This window comes from Macrosteles quadrilineatus, unplaced genomic scaffold (assembly GCF_028750875.1).
Source record: "Macrosteles quadrilineatus isolate MER2022 unplaced genomic scaffold, UCM_ALF_1.0 Scaffold_3__2_contigs__length_128488019, whole genome shotgun sequence".
NCBI lineage: Eukaryota > Metazoa > Arthropoda > Insecta > Hemiptera > Cicadellidae > Macrosteles > Macrosteles quadrilineatus.
This window is the reverse complement of record NW_026542596.1, coordinates 5,520,208-5,531,321: the sequence shown is the minus strand read 5'-3', so window position 1 is coordinate 5,531,321 and position 11,114 is coordinate 5,520,208. Positions and strand designations below refer to the sequence as shown.

Below are 11,114 nucleotides of genomic sequence, written 5' to 3'. Positions count from 1 at the left end.
GGCTTTGACTCATGAGCATGACGTATACGTGATGACATGATGACAACGAGAAGAAGACGAAGACAATGACAACCGTCGCAGTGTTGCCACTTGACAGTTCCAGTCAGTTAGTTGCCACCTCGTTGTTGCGATTTTACCCTAAGAGCGGGCTAAAATTACCCTAAATGCTAATATTTATGTTTAATGCTATATAACATTGTTAAGAAATTATAACTCTTACCTAAGGGAGTATGTTTTATCTATGCTCTTACATAAGAAGGTTAATTGTACTAAATAAGGTTTTAATATCAATCAATATACGTAAAATTATACTCGATTCTCGAAAACAACCCTAAAAAAGTACAAAAAGTTGATATTCAGCTCTAGGTATCGCATAAATATATAATATATCAAACCAAACCAGGAATTACTGTTTTTTTATGTATTGACCCATTACTACCTTTTTGGACCATCATCGCTTTATAATACAGTACGGTACCAAAGCTTTAATCTAGATACTGTACACATCAGTGTACACTCAGTAATTTTTTGACACAATCGGTAAAATACTAAATAATCCTAATGTATAATTCAACTCAATCACAACTAAATAGCAATAAAGAAAAATTGAATACCTATTACTGTATTTCATACTTTTTCCTACAGTTACCTAACAATGTACATGTTCTCTCACTGATTTGAGAAAGCAAAGTGGCCAATTCGCTCACCAGTGAGACAATGTTAACATTGTCTCACTCCAGATTTGCAACGCGAAGGCACGAAATAGTGAGCGCGTAACATGCAGACTAGGTCGTATGCGCGCGAAATACGTTGGCAGCACCGGCTGTAAATCAGCTGGTCAGCTGTTGTACTGTTGTATCATTCAATGTCATATTAAAAGTTCACTTCTGTGTAAACATATGTCACGTTTCTTTACCAATTTATTTGTTTTATGGTAACTGTACGAAAAATATAATGTGCAAGTCGAGTGCAAAGTACAATTGCCTCACTCGAGAAACCATTCCTCACTCGCCTACGGCTAGTGAGTAAGTATTTCTCTCGAGTGAGTCAAATACTCCCTTTGCTCACTAGTTGCACAAATAACTATATTATATAACGTGTTATAGAATCAAATACATTCTAAAACAGATAATTCACGACTATTGATAAGAAATATTATTGTGGGACATAGCAATTGATTTAAACCGTTGAGTCGCGTATCACGATTTCGGTTTGCCATCCTTATATATAATACGTTAAGGCGATTTCTACGAAACACTACTCCTCCGTAAATAACGGACGGATTTTTAAAAACGACGTGTCAAAATAAAGTATTTTTTGTGTGGACGCCCCCTTTCAACAATTCCTTTAATAAAAATCCTCGGGCTTTACCCCACAGGCCATCAAAGTTGGAGTTTCTCCCATAAGATTAACATGGGGAAATCTAAATATTTAACTGGAAACTTTGTCCCCACTAATTTGAGAGAACGGCTGGGCGTAGAAACTTGGTAGATGTGAAACATGTCACCATAGATAAAACCATTGACTATATATACATACAGTGTATAGTATATACAAGAATACATAGTCAATGATAAAACCTACTCGTTTTATCTATGATGTCACTTACCGTTAAGAATATTTTTTTAGAAAGCTAGCGTGGTGTCTTTCTACGCCGGCCTTGAAGAGCCATAGAGAGAGAAATATTTTATGCAACTTCGTGTTTAAAACACGAAATTTCGACTTTAAAACTGGAAATTTCGACTTTTAAATACGAGGTATCGACTTATAAACTCGAAATTTCGACTTTCAAACATGATATTTTGACTTTTTAAACTCGAAATTTTGATATTTCAACACGAAATCTGCAGGGGAAAGGGAACCGCGGGTCTTCCTCAGTTCCTCATTGGCATTGGGAGTTGGACTTGAGCTATGTTCGTTGTAGGCCTAGCATAGATTAAACGAGTATGTTTAATCGATGATTATAGGTTCTATCCAGCTTGAATGCATTTATAGCTGCCTATGGTGCCGTCCAGATGCAGATCCCCTCACTTCGTTTTGAATATAGGAAAGAAAGAAACTGCTTGAAAATCTGAATAGTTTTGTCTTCTATATCGTCCAATCGCTGACAGTTTCCGATTCAACTGTCTCTCACTTATTACAATATTATCTTTTGAGAATAAAATAGCTAAAATCTCTGCATTATGAAGCCCTAATATAAAATAATCTTGGATAAGGCGTTCTTTGTGACCTTCATCCATTATACGACAGTACGTAATCTTCTCCAACTCCCAACACCTAGCACTTCGTGATATGAATAGTACAGCGGTCATTAATTCCATCCGCCAATGACATAAATTTCGTGTTTAAATTTAAAAGTAGAAATTTCATGTTTAAACCATGAAGTTGCGTAGAAACCTTTCTTTATCTATGGCCCTTCAGTGCCGTCGTATACGCCTTGGTCGTATTTTCTTTATTTTTCTCAGTCATTTCGCTAAATTTGATTGTGATTGAGATTGGATTGGATTGAAGTTCAGTCAGTAGTTCAGTTCGGTTTTTACTCAGGGGAGGTATAGATAAGCTTACGTTGACAGCTGAGGCACGGCCGCCTTTAACTACAGGCCGCGGCCTGGTAGAATTGGCAACATCGCATGTGGTGTTGTTCAGTGACAGACGTCCCATAAGATAACATGGCAGACAGGTGACATCAGCTCATTAATTCGCACTTTATTGATTTAATTTTTAATTTATGAACATAAATTTATTAAAATATTGAAAATAAAACATACAGAATTGAAAATTGAAACAATATGAATTAAAATCTATATCTGTACATTTTTAAGCGGAGTCAATATTGTCATAGTAAAGTAATCAATCTTTCGTAAATACACAAATACCATTCATTAGTTGCTTCCAAAAAATCAGCTGTTACAACACCACTTGCGACGTTGCCAGTTCGAAGGCCGCGGCCTGGAGTTAAAGGCGGCCGTTCTCATTAGCTGAGGGAAAACCATTACCGTAACAATACCAATGCAGCCATCGGCATCGGTGGTCTAGTCGTTAACGTGCCGGGCTAATATGCTGAGAGTCCCGGGTTCAAATCCCACTGGTGGCACTAACTTTTTGACTAAGATTTTTCATTGTCAGCAAGTTTGGTTAGATCGGTTAGGTTATGATATTAATTTTATAATAAAAAATTATAAAATTGAATTTGAGGCATTTATAATTTTATTTTATGAACAGAACTATTTTTGCGATTAGTAAACCTTCATTGCCAAAATACTCTCTACTACAGCGCTGTACACGGAGGATTTTTGAACTATTTAACTAAAGCCTCAATGGTAACTCCCCTAAGTCAGACAGTCAGACCCGTTTCAGTTCAGTTCAGTGTTCAGTCAGTTCAGTTCACTTCTTCTTGTTCTTTCTTCCTGTTGCCCTGTATTTCAACAAGGTATGTCATATTTGTGTCCCATCATATTAATCTATTTTAATTTATAGCATCCCTCTTCTTCAATACATTTTAAAGTTAAATCGAGTTTGTTAATTGTATGCTATATCTTGCTATTTGTTTCAGGTAATCACTCGCACCGAAAATGTCTGACACCGAAGGGTAAGTCCTACAACTTAACCTCCAACTCCCAAGTTCCATTTTGGTTATGTTTACACAAGTCATAGCTACATAGGCTATTTTTCAAGTTTTTTGCAATAACCTAGGCTACTACTTATTTATTTCACTTAAGATGGTATTAGCCCAAGAGCCCATGACTGCTAGACCTTTGTTATTTTATAAAAGCTAAAAGTTTCTAGCAAAATGCTCCTAGTTCAGTTAAGAATGATCGGCATCCATGACATTTGGATTTTGGTTACTTTGGTAACAAAAAGGTAACAAAGGTCTGAAATTTGCAAATAACCATCGTTAGAGTATAACCCTCCGAGTGTTATTTGTCGCTGCAGCGACTCACAAACACTGTTTACGGCGAAGGCTCTATGACTGACAAAATCGGATTGAACTGGATCGAGTTAGGTATCGTTTTATTTTACAGATTCATAGCTTTCTCCGGAGGTCTGTCTCTAAGCGCTATTCATTTTAGTTTCGAAAATATTGTAGCAGACAGCTGACGTGCGTATTTGTAAACAGCCCGGTTAACCTCGGACCGATGACTGATGTGTTTTATTACGTTTATCATTGTTTTAGTGTTAAAAATCAAAAGTAGTGATATACGTGGTGCATTATAAGAAGATTGGAGTGATTTTGAAGGGCTGGTTGATGATCCTGAAGAAGTAGGTAGTGATATTGATGTAAATTAGGCCTATCAGCCAGATTCCTAGCTATGGTTAGGCTATGCATTCTTAGCTAAACGCTATGTACTGAAATCAGTTTTTTGCCCATAACTTATTTATTTGCAAATCTACTTCCTTATATTATTATATATTTGTAATCCTCATAAAATTTAGAACAAAGTGGCTATTTTCAAATATTTATAGGCCTATAATTTATACAATTTCATTGAGCGCAAACTTATTCTTTTTTTTTTCAAAATATGTTTTTTTTACCTAAAATTTTTTTTTGAAACAAATGTTCCTTATGTTCTATGTATAATATTGAAGCCCATGATTAAATTGCATATGATCAAATTGCTAATCCTACAATTGCACGAGAAACTGTAGGCCTATGTATAGTTGGATAATTTTACTACCTAGTTACTCTCTAAAGCAGAACTAGTAAGAGGAGTGGCATATAAAGTCGCCGGCAGGGTCAGCTATTTCCTGAGCTTTTTTAGTAACACCCATCGAGCGAATAGCCTATTTACAAATACAAATACAAGGTCAGTTTATGAACTGCAAGTAAAAAAGCCAAGTAGTGGTTTGTAAAGTCACACAATCGTGTAATTGAGCCTTGAAGAGGGAAATACTGATAATAATCCTTCTTTTAATTCCTTCTTTTAACTTCATTGTGGATGTAGCCTCCGGATTGCCAAATAATATTAAAAAGGTTTAAATACCTGCTATTAAGCAATCCATTTAATTGCAGTTGCAACTAGTTTCGACTCCTATGTGGAGTCATCATCAGGCGGTACAAGGACTTCTTCTTTCTTCATATGAAGAGCGTCATATTTAACAAGTAAAAATAAATAAACATTTACACACGACACAAAACACGTTACGGACACGAAACATTTACTGATCAGTTACGACAACAGACGACGCTAACCCGACGGAGTTTAAGTCCAGACTGCGGGTGGTCATTGCAGTGGTGTACGTCCGTTATCTTATCATCTCAGGTTAGGTCCTAGTCCTGTCTAACACACTTCCACTCTCCAGTATCCTTATGGCAGTGTCATTTATAAAATTTGACGAAAACGTTTGTTAAATAAAAACTAAATAATAACTTAACTTTATAACTTTATAACTTTATAATAATAACTTAATAAAACATCAAAATAAGTTGGAGTTCAAAATATTCAGGAAACCAACATGCACTGACCAGACCATTAACTATGAATCCCATCATCCTTACTCACAAAAACTAGCTGCCTACAACAGTTTTGTCCACCGTTTGCTCACAATTCCAATGAATGAACAGGATTATAATGAAGAATTAAATACAATAAAATACATAGCTGTAGCAAATGGTTATCCAAGCATTATTATTGATAAACTCATCTTCAAACATAAAAATAAAACAGGAACTAAAAAACAGAAAAACTACATCTCTGCAAAATATGGCACCTTCATGAGTAACAAATTTAAAAATCTTATGACAAAAAACAATATTACAGTTTCCTTCAGAACAGAGAACAAACTTGGCGCATTGTTAAAAGAGCGCAGTCCTTCATTGACGCAACCCTTAGACAGATCCGGCGTATACAAGATCAATTGTACCGATTGTACTAAATTTTACATCGGCCAGACGGCACGCTCCTTTACTAAACGTTTCAAGGAACATCTCCCAAAAGCGTCAACAGTACACCAGACATCATCTTTTGCAGAACATTTAATTTCTCAAGGCCATAATTATACCAGCATTAGTAACAACATGAATATTTTACATTTCTCTAAAGACAGATTTAAATTAAACACCTTAGAAGAGTTTGAGATTTATAAGGCAGTAACATCCGACCACGAAAATGTGCTAAACGACCAACAAACGTTTTCGTCAAATTTTATATATGACACTGCCATAAGGATACTGGAGGGTGGAAGTGTGTTAGACAGGACTAGGACCTAACCTGAGATGATAAGATAACGGACGTACACCACTGCAATGACCACCCGCAGTCTGGACTTAAACTCCGTCGGGTTAGCGTCGTCTGTTGTCGTAACTGATCAGTAAATGTTTCGTGTCCGTAACGTGTTTTGTGTCGTGTGTAAATGTTTATTTATTTTTACTTGTTAAATATGACGCTCTTCATATGAAGAAAGAAGAAGTCCTTGTACCGCCTGATGATGACTCCACATAGGAGTCGAAACTAGTTGCAACTGCAATTAAATGGATTGCTTAATAGCAGGTATTTAAACCTTTTTAACCTTCTTTTAAATTCTGGCTTCTTTCTACAGAGAGGTTGTAGCACCCGCAACTGGAGGTCCCACCGACATCAACTCAGCTCTGCAGGAAGTTCTCAAGACTGCTCTCATCCATGATGGTATCTCACATGGACTTCATGAGGCCACCAAGGTTCTGGACAAGTACGTGAATTTTTCCAATTGATTAAAAGCAAGTGGAACTTTAAGTTGTAATCCATTACATTAAAAGGGAAGAAGTTAGTCACTGAGCCTGTTGGCTGGGATAGTGTTTTGTCCTAGGCATTTTGTTACAGAGAATACTAGGACGGTTTTGCGTTTTGAATCCGTAGTTCACTTTAACGCTGCAACCAGGCGTCTCGCCACTTGCTGGCATCATTTGTGAACAGAATGACACAATTTGCAGCTCTGTAACGGTACGTGCCTAGGGGCGTCTGTCATTGAGGGGCGCCCGGCCACGGCAGGTGGTGGGCGGTGCATAAGCGGGCGACGGGCGTGTGGTTGTTAGCAGTGAAGATTATAATAGTATTTACTTAAAAAAAAAAACAGCCCTCGTACTTAAGTTAAAGCATGCTTTCAAGGAATAGTTGGTCAAACATAAATTAATTTAATTTTTATGGATGCACTGCAGGGCTAGTGACCTGGAAAACCTGGAAATGTCAGGGAATATTAAATATCTGGAAAAGTCAGGGAATTTTGTCATAAGTCAGGGAAAATTGTAAAAGGTTTAAAATTATTTTAATAATTGTTAGGAAGGGTCGATCTGGTGAGAGTACGTATGCCGTGTGGGTGAAAACTAAGAAATATGTCTGTACAAATAAATTTTGTGTTTTTGCATATAAAGGTAAGTTGCAAAGTTTGAATATAAGCTAGCCTGTAGCCTATCTATAGATTTTATGTATGTTTTTCATATAAACATAAGATATTCTTCAGATAAAGATTAGTCCTTTTGAAGAATTAGTTAGTAATAAAATTGTAATTTTGAATTTGTCGATCAGGGAAAGTTTAAATCATGGAATTGTTGGGTAAAAGTCAGGGAATTTTTCAATGTGATTTCACTAGCCACCCTGCACTGGTGATTCATCAAATCCCCATCACACTTGTCAGTTAGAGAACTGAGCCACTATAGTTCGGCCGCTTAGAAAACGACCTGCGCGCTAATGCTAAACCAATGCTGGAGGAGGTCACTTTCTAAGCGGCCGAACTATAGGCTAGCAATTCATCCAAGTCTAACATTGATATATTGGCAAGTGGCCGATTCCATAGATTTTTTCTGTGTCAACCGAATTGTCAGATGTATATCTTCACTAAAAAGTGTTTCAACATTGTCGAACGCACCACAGTCCATAAACTTGGTCCAATTTATGCAATGTCTGAACAGGAGGCAGGCCTTGCTGTGTGTTCTTGCCGAGAACTGTGACGAGCCAATGTACAAGAAACTTGTCCAGGCTTTGTGCAACGAACATCAGATCCCTCTAATCAGAGTAGACAACAACAAGAAGCTGGGAGAGTGGGCCGGTCTCTGCAAGATCGACAACACTGGCAAGGCGAGGAAGGTTGTTGGTTGCTCATGTGTTGTTATCAAGGTATGTTGCTTGTTTGATACATAATTAACTGGTTGCTCTTCAAGGTATCCAGTCTTCTGGTAAATCTGGCAATTGTACGTGAATTTGTATTCATGCAGCTTAAACATAAATAGCTAATTGGTTGTGCAATTTACCATTTTTTTATTCCTATATTATTTTACTCTTATATGAGCAATGCTTGATTGTAGGCCTATGTATGCTTGCACAAATATCTCAAAAGCGGCTTTGACGATTTTCTTCAAATGTTGTAAACAACTTATATCTGGCCTAAAAATGTGTTTGCGGCAGTTAAAACTGTCAACAAAAATCAAATTATGTAAAAAATCAAATTGATAGTCTCATTTTTAACATTGGCCTTATTGGTTGCCAAGAACCATGTTGGTTGAAAAAAATAACAAGGAAAAAGTAAACAAAAGACTTGTAACATGTGTTTATAACAAGCCATCCACAGTATACTAGCAAATAACAAAATACGAAGTGACTATTTGCACGTCAAAATAGCGTCACAACCCATTCCCGTTGCAGTTCCAGTTCCAATATTACAAAATAATGTAAAGGGAACAGTTACTTTTTTCACAATTCTATTGGCTCTCAAACACCATTACCACAACGATACGATTATAAGCCTTGATGGTATAGTGGATAGCGTACCAGGTTGAGAAACTGAAGATAGTCAGATCGTATCCTACTGGAGCATTACCTTTTTGTCAAAGATTTAGCGGATGCAATTAAATCTTTTGTTAGAATTTGAGGAATTTATAATTTTATTTTATGAGCAGAACTATTTTTTGAAGTAAACCTTCATTTGATTTTTTTTATCATCAGCAAGTTTGGTTAGGTTATGACAGTTTTAATTTCATAAAAAATATAAAATTATTTTATAATTTTTCTTTATTTTATAATTAAGTATGACGTCATGGATCTACATACATCTAAATAAATATGTCGTTTAGAACAGTCTCATTTCATAATCAATATTAAATTGCGGGCAGAAAACGTGAAGTAATATGTTATTACCCTGCTGCCCATCGTTTATTCAGTTTATTACAATATAGGCTTAGACTCAAAACATGTGAAAACCCCAAAAAATACTGTGGTCTATATTTTATAATCAATAAATTGAATGGATTAATGCATGTTAGATGATTGGTTGAGTTATGATTTGTAGGGTTATAAATAATTGTCAATTTTTTTTATATTATCGTGTTTAAGCGTTACACGATAAAAGTGTTGGTAAGAATAACAAGCAAAAAATAAATACAGTATCTATCATAATTTTATCTTGAATAATCAGTAAATGTATTTTATGTTTCAGGACTACGGTGAAGAGACAGCTGCCCTTGATATGCTCAGAGAGTACATGAAGACACAAGGCGTTGTTTCGTAAAAATGTAAATTATTAAAAATATAAAAATAAATGTTTTTAAAAAAAGGTTTCATCTGTTTTTCAGTTACCAGTCTAGTAGTTGGGAAGAACAGGAAAGTCAGGAATTAGTATTCAATTTCAAAATGGTCTTGAAAAGTCGGGATTTAGTCTTTATTTTGATATCAAAGTCAGGAATTTTCATAATTATGCCGCGATTGCGGACATAGCCATACATAAACAAAAACACTTTGATATACTTTATTATTTGTTCTTTTTAGGTTCTTTAAAAAGGTCTAGAGATAAAAACTGGGAAATTTTGTGTTTTGAGGGTCAAAAATGAGAAAAACCAATGTTTGCCCCATATAACCCCCCGTAAAACCCCGTTTCCATGGTCCGATCATGCTGGTTTGCGAACTCATTCTTATCTCGCCTTACATCTTTAAACTAAATTTCATCGAAATGAGACAAAAATTACTCAAGCTATCGCGTTCATGGAAAGTAAATAAAAGAAACGTCTTATAACAATTAAAATAATTATTTATTAATAAATAATTAGTTATATAACTTAATTTTACGTGTTATAAGACATTTCTTTTAATTACTTTCCGTAAATTTAATAACACGTAGGCCTACAATGCTGATCAAGAAGTTATTTAGTATATATAACCAAAAAAAACTTTTGATACATATATACAAATTTGAACGAATGGTGTTTTTGGCCTTTGGGGACATCAAAATGAAAGTAAATTGGTCCCATGAGACCTACGGTAATAGCTACTTCCCTATGGGGAAATTCACTAAAAACATAGTCTTACCTTTTCACAATTCTCTCAGCTATTTAAAAAGAAACCATCCTATGCTGGTTCTGTTTTTTAAAAACATATTCCAAAAGAAATATTGAATATAAAAAATCAAAACAAGTTCAAAAGTGAACTCATGTGTAGTACGACTTAACTTATGTGAATGCTGATGCTACACAACTGTCAATAAAAACCCTGAACAATTCAATGCAATGAACTGAGTTAGATTAAGGAACTGTGATGCCTATTTATTGTATTGCTGTTGCTGTACAATGTACGTGAAACAAATAAAGAAGTTTTGAATTTGAATACTCTACAGCTTTCTCGGTAGTATTCACTTTACTTTTAAGGAATTCCCCAACAAAGACTTCTACAGTTGAACCTCGTTTGAACGAACCTCGATAAAACAAATTCCTCGATAAGACAATTTTTTTTTTTATCCCCTTGACACTTTCATATAGGTCAATGCTAAAAACACCTCTATACAACATGGTAATTAAGTTAAAAACCTCCATAAGACGAATTTGTTTATGACATGGGCTAGGACTGATTAACCTCTATACAACAAATATTCTTAGCACAAAAACTGAACGTGACCTCTATAAGACGAATTTATCATAATCTTAACCTCCATAGTACGTAGTTTTCAAAACAAACAGAAGCTTGTCTCAACATGAAACCCCCACCCATCCCTCCTCCTTCCTCAGTCATTGTTTGGAGAAACCTTGGAGCGAGGAGAAACCTCTATAAGAAGAATAACAGCAGCATTAAACCTCGATAAAACGACCCTCTTTATTAAATGTTTTATATGGTCCGAAATAAACTTAATTTTTATTCTAACAGATGATGATTAAATAAATT

The 11,114-nt window shown here is 35.4% G+C and overlaps 1 protein-coding gene across 1 annotated transcript; it reads left to right on the top strand.

The window, feature by feature from the left end:
* The first annotated feature begins 3,364 nt into the window (after positions 1-3,364).
* LOC128989910 (40S ribosomal protein S12-like) lies at positions 3,365-9,520 on the top strand. The gene is made up of 5 exons (XM_054412040.1): positions 3,365-3,430; positions 3,554-3,589; positions 6,538-6,666; positions 7,883-8,087; positions 9,403-9,520. The coding sequence occupies exons 2-5, from the start codon at positions 3,573-3,575 to the stop codon at positions 9,472-9,474; spliced, it is 423 nt and encodes a 140-aa protein (XP_054268015.1). The 5' UTR covers positions 3,365-3,430; positions 3,554-3,572; the 3' UTR covers positions 9,475-9,520.
* The last annotated feature ends 1,594 nt before the right edge of the window (positions 9,521-11,114 follow it).